General features: G+C 37.4%; 1 protein-coding gene across 5 annotated transcripts in view; it reads right to left on the reverse strand.

Moving 5' to 3' along the window:
• NARS2 (asparaginyl-tRNA synthetase 2, mitochondrial) overlaps window positions 1-19814 on the reverse strand; it is a 129986-nt gene that overhangs the window by 34358 nt on the left and 75814 nt on the right. For 4 of the 5 annotated variants that reach the window (XM_081798917.1, XM_081798914.1, XM_081798915.1 and 1 more), the window contains 3 exons: window positions 8778-8910; window positions 4456-4554; window positions 4309-4346 (listed from right to left, as the gene is read on the reverse strand). In XM_081798917.1, coding sequence (XP_081655043.1) covers window positions 4309-4346; window positions 4456-4554; window positions 8778-8910 — 270 coding nt within the window. Of the gene's footprint in view, window positions 1-4308; window positions 4347-4455; window positions 4555-8777; window positions 8911-19814 lie in introns of those variants that run through there. The other variant, XR_014138773.1, reaches the window with a different exon arrangement.

The raw sequence follows: 19814 nt of genomic DNA on the forward strand, positions 1-19814 counted from the left end.
CTCATCTGAAACTGCCTACCCAACATCTACAACTGGATGTCTGAAAAGCATCTCAATCTTAACATGATACATGATGTATCATGTGGTGATACCACCCCTTTCCCCCCCCAACCTCTTGCTACTCTAATGGCTTTCCCAATTTCAGTTAATGGCCATTACAGCTGTATAAGACAAAAGACTTGAAGTTATACCTGACTTCTCCCTCTTTCCCATTCTCAGCAAATCCTGTTTGTTCTATCTTTAAAATATATCTAGAATAGAACAACTTCTCTGTACCTCTACTGCCACCATCCTGGCCTATGATGGTTAATTTTATGTGTCAATTTGGCTGGGCTATGGTACCCAGATATTTGGTCAAACATTCAGGATGTTTCTGTGAAGGTGTTTCTGGATGGGATTAACATTTAAATCAGTGGATGATGAGTAAAGCACGTTACCCTCCATAATGTGAGTGGGCCACATCTAATGAGTTGAAGGCCTTAAGAGGACAAAGACTGGCCTCTCCCAAGAAAGAGGGAATTCTGCCAGCAAAATGCCTTCAGACTCCAGCTGCCAACTCTTCCCTCAGTCTCTAGCCTACTGAACTACTCCATCAAATTTTGAACTCAACAAGCCTCCACATTGTGTGAGATGATTCCTTAAAAATAAATCTTTCTCTTTATATACATCATGTTGGTTTTGTTTCTCTGTATAAATCTAATACACGGTCCAAACCATCATTTATTCTCACCCAGATGACTGTAATAATCTCCTGGTTGGTTTTCTGCTCTTACTCTAAAGCCTGCCAGAGTGATCCTGTTAAATCCATTCAGATCTTATCAGTCCTCTGTACAGAACCCTTCAATGGCTTCCCCACATCACTCAAGCAAAAACCCAAACTCTTCACAGTGACCTACAAGGCCCTACATGATTTTTCCACCTCTCACCTCCTTTCTTTATCTTCTATTATCCTTTTCCCTTATCCACTCCTATTACTTGAACACACCAGGCATGCTCCAACCTCGAGGCCTTTGTAGTTGCTATTCCCTCTGCCTAGAATATTCTTTTCCCACATATCCATACAGCTAGTTCTCTCACTTTAAGTCTTTACTGAAAAGTCATCTCAGTGATATCTTCTCTGTCACACTATCTAAAACTTCTACCTCCTCACTCTTTTGTCTTATCTTCTTTCTCTTCTCTGGGTTTCTACTCATTCTCACAGACTATAGGTTTTACTTATTATTCTTGTTTCTTGTTTCTTATTACCGCCCCCCGAAATGTAAGCTCAATGAAGGCAGGGAATTTTGTCTTCTATGTTCACTGCTTTAAGACAGTTTGTTCAGATTCTAGAACAAGCTCGGCACATCGTGAATATTCAATATACACTTTCTTTTCTTTTTTCAAGTTTTTATTTAAATTCCAGTTAGTTAACATACTTAATATACACTACAGTGAAGAAAAAAAACCTCAAAAGCCTTCATTTGTACTTCACTGCCTTTCGATTCTCTATCATGGGGCTCCTATTTCCTCTTTTTCTGATCTCATTCTCTGTTGCCTTGCTATTCATTCAGGCTCCAGGACTCATCACTTTTAACTTGTAGCCTGAAGGCCTACACTGATACCTGAAATTCTCAGTTCAGTCAAGTCTGCCAAGTTTTTCTTATTACCCTCCTCCAGGATGGTTGAATTCTTTATTCTCTTAGAACAAAAACTTTCTAAACCTAATGACAGTAAATGAAGAATGATATCAAATCATGTTCAGAAACAATTTACTCTTCTTCCGAGTATCAAACTTACCTCCTATACACACTGTAAATACAATGAATACTAAGTCTTATATAAAATGTTTGCACTATTTATGAAGAGATTGCTTATTGTTCTTTTTCCATATTAAGTATGTATTTGTTTTATAGTAAACTGTAAAATGGAACAGACCATCTGATTAGTATGCTTAGTGGAATAAATAACCAGTCCAATATCTAGTACTATTTGTACAGGATTGTAGTGGAAATGAAGGAACAACATATGTGTTATACTTAAAACGCAGATCTTTAGGTTTAAAAAAGTGGCTAAAAAACAGTGTAGAATATATTATCAGATTTGAGCAATTGAAAGTAAATAAAAAGAAAACTGAAACAGAGAAAAACTGACAGGCAGACATTACATGCATGTATTTTAGAAGTTTTTTAGATAACACAAACAAATGAAAACATATTTCATGCTCATGGATTGGAAAAACAAATACTCTTAAAATGTTCATACTACCCAAAGCAATCTACAGATTTAACGTAATCCCTATTAAAGTACCAATAGCATTTTTCACATAACTAGAACAAACAATCCCACAATAGATCCCAAAGAGCCAAAGCAATATTGAAAAAGAGGAACAAAACTGGAGGTATCATAATCCTAGATTTCAAGATATACTACAAAGCTGTAGTAATCAAAATGTATACTACTGGCACAAAAATAGACACATAGATCAATGGAACAGAACAGAGAGCCCAGAAATAAACACTCAATAGTATGGTCAGTTAATCTTTGACAAAGCAGTAAAGAATATCCATTGGGAAAAAGACAATATCTTCAACAAATGGTGTTGGGAACACTAGACAGCTACATGCAGAAGAATGGAACTGGATCACATTGTTACACCATACATAAAAATAAATTCAGAATGGATTAAGAACCGAAATGTGAGACCTAAAACCATGAAAATCCTAGAAGAGAACACAGGCAGCAATTTCTTTCACATCAGCCACAGCAACACATTTTTAGGTATGTCTCCTGAGACAAGGGAAACAAAAACAAAAATAAGACTATTGGGACAACACCAAAATAAAAAGCTTCTGCACAGAAAGCCAAGGAAACAATCAACAAAACTAAAAGATAACCTACTGAATGGGAGAAGATATTTGCAAATGACATATCTGATGAAGGGTTAGTATCTATAATATATAAGAACTGATACAACTCAACACCCAAAAAACAAATAATCCAATTAAAAATAGGCAGAAGACATGAACAGACATTTTTCCAAAGGTATCCAGATGCCCAACAGACACATGAAAAGATGCTCAACATCACTAATCAGGGAAATGCAAATCAAAACCACAATGAGATATCATCTCACACCTGTTAGAATGGCTAAAATCAAGTACATAAGAAACAACAAGTGTTGGCAAGGATGTGGAGAAAAAGGAACACTTGTGCACTGTTGGTGGGAATGCAAACTGGTGCAGCCACTGTGGAAAACAGGATGGAGGTTCCTCAAACAATTAAAAATAGAACTACCATATGATCCAGTAATTCCACTACTGGGTATTTACCCCAAAACACAAAAACACTCATTTGAAAAAATACATGCACCCCTATGTTTATTGTAGCATTATTTACAATAGCCAAACTATGGAAGCAGTCCAAGTGTCCACTGATAGATGAATAGGTGAAGATGTGGTACAGACACACAATGGAATATTACTCAGCCATAAAAAAGAATGAAATCTTGCCATTTGCAACAACATGGATGAATCTAGTGAAATAAGTCAGAGAAAGACAAATACCACACGATTTCACTTATATGTAGAATTTAAAAAATAAAACAAAGAAAAAAATAGACAAGCAAACAAAACCAAACCAGACTCTTAACTACATAGAACAGACAGATGGTTACCAGAGGGGAGGTGGGTGGTGAAATGGGTGAAATAGGTGAAGGGGATTAAGAGTACACTTATCTTGATAAGCACTGAATAACATAATAGCATTGTTGAATCACTACACTGCACACCTGAAACTAATATATGTTAATATACAGGACTTAAGTTTTTTAAAAAGATTTTATTTATTTATCTGAGAGAGAGAGCGAGTGAGCAAGCCAGTGTGAGTGGGGGAGGGGCAGAGAGGGAAGGAGAGGGACAAGCAGACTCTGCACTGAGCTTAGAGCCCGAGGCAGGGCTTGATCTCACAACCCTGAGATCATGACCTAAGCCAAAACCAAGAGTCAGACGCTTAACTGACTGAACCACCCAGGTGCTCCAAAATAAAAGTTTTTTAATTGAGCCAAATTTTTATTACTAAAGTTAATATTAGTCTGAATTGCATTAATTCAGTTAATAATTACTGTGTTCATTTATCTTGCTATGATTTATTCATGTATTTATTCATGAAACACTGATTATCAACTATGAACCAGATATAAGAGCTACAAAAATATTTAAAACATGGGCCTTCCTTGTGATAAACAGATATATAAACAAAAAAATTTAAGACTGTGATAAATACTATGATAAAATATGAATAAAGTTCAGAGAAAGTATAGTATCTACTTACATTAAAAAGTTGTTTTTTAGCATATGTTCTAATCTGTCCTTGGTAAGAAAAGAGAAAAAAAATTTATTAAATGTAATTATATTTATTATACGTAATTAACATATTTAAAGAGTAGATGTATTGTACTTCATCCACAAAACTAATTACCTTTTGGCCAGGAGCTATGAACTTGTGACAGAGTTCAACATCTTCAGGACAGTTTGAGAGAACCGTCATTGTTGCAGTCTTGAAGAGTCCCTCCATAACCTAAGAGAAATGACAGAGAATTGTCTGACAAGTAAGCTCCTTTATATGAAAAACCTATTTAGGGTCCTGTAAGGACTGCTCTCCAGGTTTTAGCAGCTATAAATCTGTTAGGCCTCTTAATCCCCGAATATACTGCAGCAAGTTAGTTCAGTTTTCCAGATTGATTATGGGAGGCAGTGCAATTTCTTCCCAGAGTGGGTAAAAAAAGGAAAGAAAAATGTATGAATCTTTCGTTAACAGTTTCAATACTAGTATTGAAGTGGGATGTCAAATGAACAGCCAAAACTGACTGATGCCTCTCTAACGTGCAATATACTCACTTGTAGAATCAGGACAATAACAGTACCTAGCTTCCAGGATTATTGTGATAATTAAATGAGATAATCCATGTATAAGACTTAGCTTTAGTACCTGGCTCAGAGAAGGACACAACTAACATTAGTTGTTGTGAAGAATGAGACACTTTGAAAAGTGCTTCATTCAGTCACTGGTAAATGAAAGCTGACTTTAAAATTAGAGGAGCAATGAGATAGATCTACATCTAAATATGTATATTTTTGCTTTGCTAAAGCATACAGTGAAAATAACACAAATCCTGATACAACACAAATCAGTACGTAAGAATGCATTCTACCAGGGGTATCATTACACATCCCACAGAAAAAAACTTGTTAGAAGAAAAAAACTGACTGGAATGGAAAATATTTCTAATCAAAACTAAAATGCTTGAAGTCAGTGAGATCCTATTAGGCCTTCCCAATGCTGGACTCAGAGACACTCAGTAAGTACAGGCTACCCCAGAGGCAGGGATCTTCCCTCCTTCTCCTGCATCCCTGGTACACCCTCTCAAGGCTGGAGACACAGGGCGGGGCACAAGCATCTCCTGCACTAGCTCAGTATGATCAGATACAGGAACGTACTTAATTACCAAGAAACAACTAGATACATTTATATATATGCATATGTATGTGTGTGTATGTATATATATTTTATGTATATATATATATATTTTTTTTTTAAAGATTTTATTTATTTATTTGAGAGAGAGAGTTAGCGAGAGCAGGAACACGAGCTGGGGTGTGGGAGAGGGAGAAGCAGGCTTCTTGCAGAGCAGGGAGCCCGATGCGGGGCTCGATCCCAGGACCCTGGGATCATGACCTGAGCTGAAGGCAGATGCTCAATGACTGAGCCACCCAGGTGCCCCATTTTTTATATATTTTGTATTTTTATATTTACATATATATTCTGTATAAGAGTAAGGAATAGCCTGATGAAAGAAGAGCAAAAGGAGGCTAAAGATCTTTTACCTTGAGGCTATATTACCTTTGATCTGGGAGTAGTGAGATAAAGAAATCACTAAGTAACTGAATGCTTTATGAAGGGTCATATACCTCAATCACTAAAAAAAGCTGACACATATGAGGAGCAAACAAAAACAGACTGGATACTAAGTATGAACTGTTGAGGTGCACAACACACCTATCTGTAAGATGAAGACGTTGACCACTGGGGATGTTAAGCTGGTGTCTTTCATATGAGCAGTAAATTTCCATTTGAAGAAGAAAATCATTGGCTTCTCTAACCTTGACTTTCAGACTATGCTCTATAAATATATTTGAAGAAAACAGAAACTTAACTGAAGGGTTAGCATAACCTTCAGATGTTTTTAAAAATACATTACTCAATGGCACTAAAATAGTAATATTTGTTTATACCTTATGAGGGGAAAATCCTTTGTTACAGTATTCTGATTTAATATTTTCATCAAGCTAATAATTTCCACAGAATGTAATTTATAAAAGGGAGAAAATTAAGAGAAGTAGAAAATTACTTGTGGGGGGAGCACACATTTTTCTGTCTTTAAGAAAAAGTTTGTATTTCAATTAATTAAACATCATTGAACAGTGTATGCTGAGTAATAGTGGAATACTAAATAAAAATTATTAGGTACAGAATATATAATTATAATGTTTAATAATTTCTAACATAATTTATGTCTTTGGAACTTTTCTCTGCTATTTACAGGGGGAGGGGCAGGAGAGATAGGGTCAAGGCAGAAACAGGGAGATAAAGGGTGTGGTTCTGTGGCTTACAATACTCTCATTGACTAAGTGAGAGAGTAATACTGAATTGGGTGGTGGGCTGGAAGCAAAAGCTGCTTAAGGAATCTTACTGACTACTTGTGAGGCTCAGATCCTGAATCCCTACATTTTATTTATTTTTTAAAGATTTATTTATTTATTTGATAGAGAGAGAGACAGCGAGAGAGGGAACACAAGCAGGGGGAGTTGGAGAGGGAGAAGCAGGCCTCCCCTGAGCAGGGAGCCCGATGTGGGGCTCAATCCCAGGACCCTGGGATCATGACCTGAGCCAAAGGCAGATGCTTAAAGACTGAGCCACCCAGGCGCTCCCTGAATCCCTACATTTTAGAAAAGAAATACTTGACAGTGTTACTATTGTCATTTTTGGCCAGATAACTCTTTGTTGAGGGGGAGGAACCTGGGCATGTTAGCATGTTGAACAGCATCCCTAGCCTTTACCCACTGGATGCCAGTAGCAACTACTCTCCCCTCTCCTCCATCCACTTCCTAGAGACAACCAAAAATGTCCCCTGGGGAACAATGGTCCACAACAATCAGTGGGAGATGTTAAAGTGGTATATAAATGGATACTGTGTGTGGTCAAAACACCCCTTTAGGACCAAGAGCTTCATCCACTGGGAATATTAATTACTGATGGCTCCTAGTTGAGTTCCTCTTCAGGAACTGACTGGCCAGGCCAGGAGTGCTACTTACCCAAGAGTATGCCTCTTCCCAAGGCTAGCCCATGTCAGGTAACTGCTTGATGGGGGAAGAACAAAGGTACACCACCCCCTTGCCTTTCTATGGGACAACTATGAAGGACCATTCCTGCTCCAAAGTTCCTCAAAGATTTAGCTAAGGCCTCTGTACATGCACTGTAGTTCAACTTTTCCCTCTGCCCAATGCTGCTTTCTTCCTTTCCTTACAGATGGTTGTTCTCTAGAGCATTCCCCAATAACTGCCCACCCCCCAAATCTCTGCTTTAGTTTGTTTACTAGGAAATCCAACCAAGACAGGATAATAAAAAAAGTAAGTCCATTCTATTTGACAATATATGTGGTATTTATGTTTTAAGTGGAATTGGGTCATTTACTGGATAAGAGTAGAAAGATACAAAATGAATATAAGTTGAGAGGTGACGAAAATTGTTAAACATCCTGTGATTACAAATCCAAACTAAGATATTAATGGTACTAGGTAGAGAATTCATAATAACAGTCAATAATTTCTGGATACAAAGTGCCATGAACTATTCTATGTGCCTTATATATATAATCTGTGTAATCCTTTGAACTACCCTATAAAGTAGGAACTATTATTCTCATTTTACAGGTGAGGAAACTGAGGCTCAGAAAATTAAGTCCCTTGTCTAAGATCACAAAGCAAGTGGTGGAGCTAAAAATCAATTCCTGGTCCATCCAACTTCAGAGCTTATGTGCTCTAACTGGATTATGGCCACAGCCTCCTAAAAGGACTCCCACCCTCATTTTTATCCCCCTCTGAATCATTCTTAATATTATCACTAGAGAGAGGTTTCTAAACTATAATTGACCATGGCCTTTCCCAACTGAGAAGTCTTTTACCTTCTGAACTACTTAGCATAGCATTTACAAAGTCTTTCTTTCAAGATCTAACTCTTGACTATTTTTCTGGACTTATCTCTTGTCCCCAAAACAGAGCTCTGACGGTTCCCATAGATGCTTTCCAATACAGCTATGTAGATGTTTCTCTAAATATAAAGATGTTTTATTTATTTGCCTAACAAATAACAAGAGCTATTATTTATTGAGCTTGCTATATGCTAAGCCCAATACTAGATGCTTTACATTATACATCCATTATTGCATTTACTCCCTATGAAATAGTTACTATTATTCTCATTTTATAGTTGAGGAAGCTAAAGATCACCAAGGTTTGGTAACATCAAAACAAAATTAATGGCAGAGCTGGGATATGAACTTAAATCTGACTCTTGTACTTTAAAGGGATTTAGTAGATGTTTATCAAATTAAGTAGTTCCCCATCTTCTTCACTCCATTAACACCTATAATGCACAGATGTCCAAGGTGAAAATGTATACAGAAGCATTAAATGTCACAGATATCTGTTATTTAGAAACTGTTTTAAAACTTGTGTACCTACCTGCATGAGATCTTGAAGACTCTCAACAAAAGAAATCTCTGCTTCTACCATATAAAACTCTGCCAGGTGTCTCCGGCTCTGAGAATTCTCTGCTCGGAATGTTGGACCAAAGGTAAACACTTGAGTAAAAGCTCTGCAATTCAAGATTAAAAGTATAAAAATGGGATTCACATGATTACTTTTAAGTATTTAAAATATTCAGTGTACTCTTTTTTTTTTTTTTTTTTAAGATTTTATTTATTTGAGAGAGAGAGAATGAGAGACAGAGAGCATGAGAGAAAGGAGGGTCAGAGGGAGAAGCAGACTCCCCGCTGAGCAGGGAGCCCGATGCGGGACTCGATCCCGGGACTCCAGGATCATGACCTGAGCTGAAGGCAGTCGCTTAACCAACTGAGCCACCCAGGCGCCCATAAAATACTCAGTGTACTCTCAAGAAAAAAAAGTTTTGTGCCTCTGTCTTGTCCACAAACGCGCACATTTAACTGCTACATATCTCTAATGGATGATAATAATAGTTTCATTAAAAATGTTATATTTATAGAAACCATTTTATCCCGAAGGAATCTGCAAATGCTTTGCAAACCCTATGGCTTACTAAATATAGAATTATAGCCACTTCTGGGTGCACTCTATTGCCTCTGTCTTAAACACAGGCAACTACATTTCACAGCATCAAGAACAAAGTATTGGAAAAACACCACAGCCCAACCATCTTCACAGAGAATCTATACAGTAACAGTTAAAACTAGAATTTCACGTGGATAAAGGATGCTAATTATTTTTTAAAATATGTGAAAAAAGGGTGTCAGATGTGTACAATGCCTTGTTTTGAAGTCTACTCAAGTCCTTCACAAACACCCAAGTGTTTCAATGAACGCTGTGACCCCTGAAACTTGGGGGTAAGGATGGATTTTGAAGAACTGTCTACTTTATTCTCTGGTGTTCAAGAGAATAGCTCATAGCTCAATAATCCCAATAGTGGGGGAAATTTTTACTTTTCAATTCCTGCAGAAAAGTGGACACTATACCTTCATTTTTCAAAACTTCTCATTTCCCTCATTTGGAATCAGAGCAACAACTGGGATTAGATCAAACATATGTGAAATAATGAGTATTTCCTGAGGACTATCTAATCTTTGAATTTTAAGGTTTTGTTAGAACCAAACAAGAGGTTTGGGGCTCCTCAGCTATTATCCCGAGCACTCTTCATTTGACTGGCATTAGTCAAAAAACATTAAGATCAGAAAATGAGATTGTGGATATATATACCAGTTGGGCTTTGTTTTGTTGTATTTTTAAGTAAAGATGCTCTGGGAAATGAAACAGTAAAACAATTATAATGGAAATCAAGAGATTTTTTTTTTCCCCCCAAAGGGCTATTTTAGTTAAGGCCTAGTTGGTAAGAAGCTTAGGAATTTATGTTTTGGTTCTACAGCCACCTTCGTGAGACCATAATCAGTTAACCTCTGAGAACCTTTAGTTTTTAATGGAAAAATAAACAGTAAGAACTCAGTGTATTACTATGGTAACCTCTCTGCTGAGATTCAGATCCAGACGTGTCTGCTAGAATGTTCCTGAAAACACTGACCCTATCTTATGCAAAATGAAAACCCTTGCCTGCTCCCAAAACAGACGAAAAACAGAACAAGGAACAATCCTTCCCTTCCTTTTTCACTTTCCTCAGTTCTATTAATTTCAGTTACTCTAGTCCATCACCCAAACTGGAACTCCCCCTGCCCACACTTCCCGTATCATATCCATCACAAAATCATATTGTTTACACCTACGAAAATGCTCTCAAATCTAGAGACACACCCCCTCCTTTTTTTCTTTTTTTTTAAATCTACACACAAACGGTCTTAGTGTAAACTTTTGTATCTTGGTTGGAGTATTACAACTTTTTACCTGGTGTCTGCCACTTGTCTTTCTTTCTCCACCCTAAACTATTATGAGCTTTCAAACTCAAGGCTGATTACATCAGCCATAATTCAAAAATTTTCAATGCTTTCCTACTGCTCAAATGATAAAATTCAAACTCCTAACTTTAACTCACTTTCCTTCATAAAGCCTTTTCTCTAGCTATGCTGAAGACACTCCCCTCACATAGCTTGCCAGGGCAAGCCTTTAGGCCTTTGCTAGGCTGTTCCCTGACTCTAACGACCATTCCTGGCTCCTCTTTCTCCAAACGGCAAATCCCCATCTATCCTTCAAGACTTGGCTCAAATGCCACTTTCTCTTTGTAACCTTACCATACACCCCCAAATTTACTGTTCCCTCCTTTACATGACTATGACATTTTGTTCATATATTCATTATATAGTACATATCACTTTGAAATGCAATTATATATGTATCCTTCTCCCCCAATAAACTATGAAATTTTCCAGAGCAGGAATCATGTTTTATTCATATTTACATCTCCAGTGCCTAAGATAAAACAGGTGTTCATGCTGAATGAATGAGTACTAATGATGATGACAGGCTTCCTCACTTGTAAACTGGAGAAGTACAGCATCCTCACAAACAGTAACATTACAAATAATATACAAAAAAATACTCAGATATTTTACTGTGGCTGTTACTTAGTACCTAAAATAGGTCAAACAATCTAGGTCTGTCCCAAACAATAAATTAAAAAATTATAAATTTCCAATCTGGGACTATGCAATCTCTAGGTAGGTTGGCAACAGTGTATCTACATAAATGAAATGAAATTTTTTTCTGGGACTGCATCACAAAAGATTATGTATACAGATGTTCACTAACAACAAAGGATATTTTTATTGAGATTTTCCTGGGCAAAAACAGAAACTAGGGGGCATAGGTGAAATTTACTTTGGGGGCTCTGAGGGAGACTTTCAAGAAATGGGCAATGATCTTAGATTGCTGTTCAAAAGAGACATATTATTCGTATTAAGATACCAGTTACAGAGAAAACAGTGGTTTCTAAAAAGAATTACACATTCAAGTCACAAGGGCATCTGCTTCTCACATGGCAATTCCATGTAGAGTGCTCAAAGATGAGTAGCAATAGGGATTTTTAATTTAACAATGGTTAATAATTTTTCCTAGCAATGCAGGATAAGCTCTCTAGTATAAAATAATAAAGAGGGTCAGATTTTTATTTTAATTATAATAAGGATTAGGCTCTGATTGAGATATCCAAGAGTTAAGTATTATTCTAATAGGGTAAGTAAAAACTGATGGCCATGGTGCTTTCTCTCAATTAACAGAAAGATAAAATGAACTGGAAGGTATGTTAAAGAAAACCGCCTAATTCAGCATCTGGTCTTTAAGCAGATGAATACTTAAATCATTTGAGAATGGATGTCCTACGCCAGTGCCCAGTGTTCTATGATAAAAGCAGGGACAGCAGCTGTAGTAACAGTGATGGTTGCTCCATCAGAAGTGCTCCTTGTGGGCCAGGCACTAGCTGGAAGAATCTCAAAGTTAACTCCTTTATAGTTAACTCAATAAAGTATGTATTGTTTCTTCTATTTTTCAGGCTAAGACATGGAAGGTCAGAGAGGTTGAGAAGCTTTCCCCAAAGTCACAGAGACGCAGCCCAGGAAGTGGTAGAGGCCAGATTTGAATCCAGATGTGACAGCCTTCATCATGATATGAAAATACTGATGTTCGTAACTGAACACTGACAAACCTGGAGAATTAGGAAGAAAACTTTGTAATGCACCACCAATGCTTCTCAAAGATAGCTAGGGTAAACAGTTTGGTATATTTACCTTCCTTATGAATAGCTTGTTTTATGTGTTAAAATTACAGCTCACTAGGGTATATTGCCTTCATGTAAATAAGGAGAATGATAAATCTTCATCAATATTTTATAACCTTGAGCAAGTCATTTAGCCTTTTTGGTCTTCAAATTCTTACTGAGTGGGAGACTGGGGCAGCTTGGCATTAATCTCTACTGTCTTTTACAACAATTTTGTTTCTAGGTCCATGTGAAATCGTTCTCATTTTAATTTATGCTGACTTCTTTTCTGTCTTCCACAGACATGAAAGCCATTTGCAGCAAGGCTTGGACTAACCAACATTTAAAATAAGATCTGAGAACAAGGCCACTTCTAAAATAAGATACAAAACCAGGTGAAAGGCCAGTACTGCTGTGAGGAGCGACCAGCAGAAAAAGAAAACACTCAGTACTAAAAAGCATTCTCGTGCCAGATTATGGAGAGGCGAGCTATATAAGGAAAGTCCATGAGCTTGGAGTAGATGTTTAAGATAACAAAAGTACATTTAATACACATCAACCAAGTTAACTACAAAAATGGCTCTTTAAAAATAAAAAATAAAGTTACTCCCCCAAAGTTCTACAAAGGTCATTTTCTTTCTTCTGTGGAGTTCTATGAAACCCTAAATTGGCAAGTGGATTATTATAAAATAGTCACTGATTGCTTGGCCATTTATTCTTTCTGGCCCTGAAATTCAAGAGCTAATCTTTATATTTCGAAAGAGTAGAGGAATTACTGTTCTTCAGCTGGGGAAGAACTTATTCAGCATAAGGTCAATCAGCAACTTTCCCTAAGGCCTGCACTCCCAACTTCCTATTACTTCTCTGTGGTCAGTTTAGTAAACATTCATTGAACTAAAGTGAACTCACAGCTTTAAACTAGTTTTTGCAACAGTCTTTCTTTGTCTAATGGTATTCCCATCTTTCAGAAAATAATCATATGTTTTACCAATGCTTTCAATCCACTGGATTATCAATACTGTTACATATTTGTCATTCATTATTTCTACAGAGTGGACTCCAGGCATCTCCTTTTCAGTTTTCCCCTATTCCTCTAACCATCCTGCAATACACTTGGCGGAAGGGGATAAGACATAGCTCTCACCATTTCAACAATTCATGTCAAGATGCCTTAGGGCGGATGCACTCTAAAACCTAAAAATTATTCTCTACCATCATTGCTAACCATCTCTGAAAAAATAATTTTCTTTAACATGTCCTAAATATTTGATCTGGAACTGAGTTTGAGGCCCAAACAAAATATAATCTTAACTGTATAATGAGATTCAAAGATCAGTAGTCTGACAACAATCCTGCTAAAGGAGTAGAGGGTTGGCTACTCTTCTCTGAGGAGATAAAATCTGAACTGGGGGAAGGACATTCCAGAAAAGGGAACACTAAGCACATAGGTCCTAAGGTAGGAAATGAGCCTGACATGTTTAAAGAACAAAAGTAGGCCAGCAGCAAGATGAATGGCAAGAGGTCAAAGAGGTGGGAAGGGATCATGTAGGGCACTCCTTATAAGCCATGGTAATAAGGAGAGTCTGGATTTTATTTGATTCTCCTTGGAAGATTCTCTCTCTTGAAACAGTTAACACTGAATTCTCCTAGTTTTCCTATTTATTTGATGTCTATCTCTGCCTCCTTACACATTCTATTCTGTTTAGTAAACACTAGAATTCCTCAAAACTTAGTCCCTAGGCCCTCTTCTTTTCTCACTGTATACATTCTCCCTAAATGATCTCACCTCAGCCAACAATTTCAATTAACTAACTATCGGCACACAATTCACACATTTCTATCTCCTGCCCAGATTTCTTCTCTAAGCTCCAGAAGCATGTATCATGTATTTGATTGATCCTTTCACTTGTCACAAATGGAACTCATGCCCTCCCCGAGCCCCACTTCGGCTTCAGTCTTCTTCCAACCTTCTTAGGTCAGTCCTCCCATTACGCTCTTTTTTTTTTTTTCTTTTAAAGATTATTTATTTATTTATTTGACACACAGAGAGAGATAGTGAGAGAGAGAGCACAAGCAGGGGGAGTGGCAGGCAGAGGGAGAGGGAGAAGCAGGCTCTCCGCTGAGCAAGGAGCCTGATGCAGGGCTCGATCCCAGGACACTGGGATCATGACCTGAGCCGAAGGCAGCCGCTTAACTGACTGAGCCACCCACCCTAATGAGCCATCTCATTAGGTTCTTTTTAATAACACCATGTACTACTGTTCACAGCACTTTTTTAAATTAAAAAAAAAAATGTGATCCTTTGTTTAATGTCTGTCTATCTACTTCATTAGACTGTAGATTTCATGACCTTATCTATGTTTTGGTTCATTATAGTATCCTTGCTCTTAACCCAGTGCCCAATACACACTAGACAATTACTATTTGTCAAATAAGCAAATAACTCATTTTCTATAAAATATGCCGATCCCCAAAGTGAATCTTTGAAAAAGCACTGGAATGGGGGGTAAGGACAGAGGAGAAAGAAGAGGAAGACAGCAAGCAGAATATAAATTACTAAGCAAAAAATTCTGCTATTCTCTGAAATAATTTTTCAGAGAAGGTACTAGGAGAAACAGAATAAGTTTTTTTTTTTTTTAATTTTATTTATTTATTTGACACAGAGAGAGAGAGACAGTGAGAGAGGGAACGCAAGCAGGGTTCCGGAATGGGAGAGGGAGAAGCAGGCTTCCTGAGGAGCAGGGAGCCCGACTCGGGGCTCGATCCCAGGACCCTGGGATCATGACCTGAGCTGAAAGCAGATGCTTAATGACTGAGCCACCCAGGCGCCCCCAGAATCAGTTTTTTGAAAAGTGACTGCACATAATTAGTTTTTACTCTGTAGGTAGCAAGTAAATTTTTGAAAAGGACTAGATCTAGTGAACTTCTCTAATTAGTAAAGATTTTATTTCTTGATGAACTGAAATATTATCACATGAAAAAATTACCCTAAGTCTTATTCTATGTAAACAAAGCAGAACCCAATTTTTTGGCTATTGTAAGAGAGGATACCAACAAGTTAAAACAATTATTCCACTTCATCATTCCTACAATGATGGGCTCTTCAGAGGACTGACTGATTGGATATGAGGTCTCAGAAAGTAAGATTTTTGTAAAGGGCCACAATTTGTGTACTGTTCTAAATGAATGTTTATCCTGTTTTAATAAGACGCTAAAATCACTTTTCCAAAAAAGGTGAACATTTTGTTAACTGCATCTACTCATGCCTAGATTATCCTTCTTATATTTCTCCTATTTAATAGTCCTTATACTGAGGACCACTAAAGAGAACAACAGGCCAGGATGTGCACCACACGGTATTTATATATTATTTATGCCTACAGAGATTTCAAAGGTTATCTTTCTGAGGCCTGATGCTAGAGGTAGATGATGAGTCATTATGGCATTGAACCATCAACAATTTCCTGTACAGATGACCCTTATTTTTTTAAGGTGATGGTAATGATTAAGAACATGTACTCTAAAGACTTAAATTGAAATCCTGGCTCCTCCACTTAGGAACTAGCCAAGTTAAGTTGTTTGAGACTAAATTTCTCCATGCGAAAATGGGGTTAAATATATATATGTCATGGAGTTATTATAAAGACAAAATGAAACAAAATATGTGAAAAGATTAACCTAAAATTAACTAAATGGTAAGTGTCCAACAAATGGGTAATAGCTGTTTTTGTTTCCTTTTTCTCAAAGGTCTACATTTCTCATTTTGCTGGTCTCAAGACCTCTTTATACTTTCAATTACCAAAGATTTCAAAGAGATTTCATTTATGTAGGTTATGTCTACCAGTGTGTACCATTAAAACTGAGAAAATTTTAAGAATTGTATTAATTGATTTAAAGACAATGATAAACCCATTATAAGTCATAAGAACAATATTTTTAATAAAAATTCGTAAGAGTGGGGGCGCCTGGGTGGCTCAGTTGGTTAAGTGACTGCCTTCGGCTCAGGTCATGATCCTGGAGTCCCTGGATCGAGTCCCGCATCGGGCTCCCTGCTCGGCAGGGAGCCTGCTTCTGCCTCTGACCCTCCCTCCTCTCATGTGCTCTCTCTCTCTCATTCTGTCTCAAATAAATAAATAAATAAAATCTTAAAAAAAAAAAAGAAAAATTCGTAAGAGTGGTACTGTTTTACTTTTTGTAAATCTCTTTCATATCTGGCTTAATAGAAGACAGCTGGATTCTCAAATCTGCTTATGCATTCAGTCTGCTATGCTATCACATGTCACGAAGACTTTGGAAAACTTCAACGTGCATTCATGAGAGAATGAGAATGAAAAAGGCAAATAATGTCTTAGTATGATTATGAAAATAGTTTTAATCTCAAAGGACTCCCCTGAAAGGATCTCAGGGGGCCTCAGGGATCCCCCAGACCAAACTTCGAGAACTACTAATGGTTCTTCATGAGGAGTATTACTTCTGGACTTTACCTCTGGAGACCTCCATTCAGAAAATCTAGGGAAGGTACTGGCCATGAGTATTTTTAAAAGTTCCACAGGTAATTATTATGTGAAACCCTGATTAAGAATCACTACTCTAAAAAATGTTTAGAGTCCCTAATCAATATCCCTTTTAGAAAGTCTCTTGATAACTAAAATTTTTAAATGAACAATAACGCTGTTTTGGTGAGAAACTCCTCACACATTGCTGGTGGGAATGTAAAATTGTGCAGCTCCTATGGAAAGGCTTGGTGATCCCTCAAAAAGTTACACATATTAGAACTATCATATGACCCATCAATTCCACTTCTGAGTATAAATCCCAAAGAAATGAAAATAGTGTTCAAACAAAACCTTGTACCTGAATGTTCATAGCAGCATTATTCATAATAGCCAAAAAGTTTTAACTCAAATGTATGTTAACAGACTCATGGAAAAACAAATGAGATCTATCCACACTATGGTATACTATTCAGACAGAAAGAAGAATGAAGTACTGATATACCCCCACAATATGGATAAACCTTGAAAACATTATGCTGAAATTAAAGAAGGCAGACACAAAAAGCCACATAATGAAGGATTTCATTTCTATGAAATATCCAGAAGAGGCAAATATATAGAGACAGAAATCAGAAGAGTGAATGTCAAGGGCTAGGGAGAAGGGGGAATGAAGAGTAACTGCTTCGTGGGTGTGGGGTTTCCTCTTGGGGTGATAAAAATGTTCTGGAACTAGGCAGTGGTGTTGGTTGCACAAATTTCTTGTTATGTGTATTTTATCACAATAAAATTTTTTAGTTTATTGGAACTAATTGTCCATGAGGCACTTCACATGTTTTATTTTATCCTTGCTACCCTACAAAACATTATACTACATCGTCATCCTGTTCTTGACTGTCAGGATGTTCCTGACTCACCTTTCATCACCGGGCAGTCTCTGAGACTGCCTCTTCTACCACTTACGGCTGCTCTTTTCAATCTTATGCTTTCCTCTAACTACAGTCCCTTCTTGGTGAAAGGGGATGTTCATTTATAAGCACTGGCGGTCAATCAGGACACCTTTTCAGTTTATTTTAGGTTACAAAAAAATGGTAACACATCCGATGTATTTTATAGCTCTCTTTTGCTCAGGCATTTACCAAAAATGACTTCTTTAGTGGCATGCTTCTCCCCCCCCCCCACCCCACTTCCTTTAGCTACTCTCAGGTCTAGAGCTATTGTGGAACACTGTGGATTCTACAACGTTGGACTGGGGTAAAAGGAATCTTTGTTGTTAATGCTTAAAGGACTTACAGCAGTGGTTCTACAACTTGAGTGTGCATTAGACTCACCTGGGACTTGTTAAAATATGGCTTGTAGGACCCCACACTCAGAGTTTCTGCTTCAGTAGGTCTTAGGGGAGGCCTGAGAGTTTATATAAGTTCCCAGGTGATGCTGATGCTGCTGGTCCAAGGACGACACTTTGAGGACAACTGATCTAGTGTGGTTCTCAATCTTGGCTGCATAGAATAACTTGCAGTATTTCAAAAACAATCGTGAGGCCCAGTCCCTCCCCCAAACCAATTAAATCTTTTTCTGGGGGCTTGAGCTGAAATATGATGCATCGATATTTTTTAAAAGGCTCCCCAGACATTCTAATGGACAGCTAGAGTTGAGAACCACTGATCTAGACCCTCTAATTTCTAATTATAATGCAAAGTAAAAGGGACAAATAATTGATATAAGAGGTGTTATTTCACAAAAGGTACCATTTGCATAAGAGCTACAGACTATGAATGAATAAGACATTTCTAATACTTTTGACTGACTCCCAATCCGAGCTTGTTCTATGAACACAAAAGCTTAAAGGGACCATGGCAGACTAGAGACAGAGGCAAGATGCTTTTAAAGGAGCACTTAGCTTACCAGAAATAATGCCAAAAAAAAAAAAAAATCTACTTCTCTGCATTCATTTTCCCTGAATTCGAGAAGAGAAAGAAGGGAGGGGAAGGGAAGTGGGAAGGGGGAGAGGAGAACAAAAGAAAGGAGAGGAGGAGGAAGACACAGAATAGAGAAATACCCGTTTGGACCTTGCAGTGTCTTTCACGTGTGTGCCAAGTGATGTATTTCACAGCTGCATGGTAATGCACGAGTTCAACACTAGGAAAAAATACCCATCAGTAATAACGTAGATGATCTGTGGCATAGTCATACAAAGGAATAACCCATGATAGTGAAAATGAGACGACTATGCAACATGAATATAATGTAACAATGGGGATGTTACTGGGAATATAATGTTAAATGAATAAAGGAATAAAACAAGAATACATATAGATGATTCCATTCATATAAAACTCAAAAACTTTTAAAACTAAAAAATGAATTGTTTGTGAATATATGTGATTAAACTATAAAGAAAAAATTACAAACACAAAATTGAGGCTAGCTCTCATGGGGAGAGAAGGGGAAAGTACATACAGGAGACTAAAGAAATGAAACATTTTGAGAAGATGGGGGTTGGTGAATGTATCACTATTCTTTTTTTTTTTTTTAATTTTTTTGTTGTTATGTTAATCCCCATACATTACATCATTAGATTTAGATGTAGTGTTCCATGATTCATTGTTTGTGCATAACACCCAGTGCTCCATGCAGAACGTGCCCTCCTCAATACCCATCACCAGGCCAACCCAACCTCCCACCCCCCTCCCCTCTAGAACCCTCAGTCCGTTTTTCAGAGTCGTTCGTCTCTCATGGTTTGTCTACCCCTCCGATTTCCCCCCCTTCATTCTTCCCCTCCTGCTACCTTCTTCTTTTTCTTTTTCTCTTAACATATATTGCATTATTTGTTTC

This window comes from Leptonychotes weddellii, chromosome 11 (genome assembly GCF_054177405.1).
Source record: "Leptonychotes weddellii isolate Sample4059 chromosome 11, ASM5417740v2, whole genome shotgun sequence".
NCBI lineage: Eukaryota > Metazoa > Chordata > Mammalia > Carnivora > Phocidae > Leptonychotes > Leptonychotes weddellii.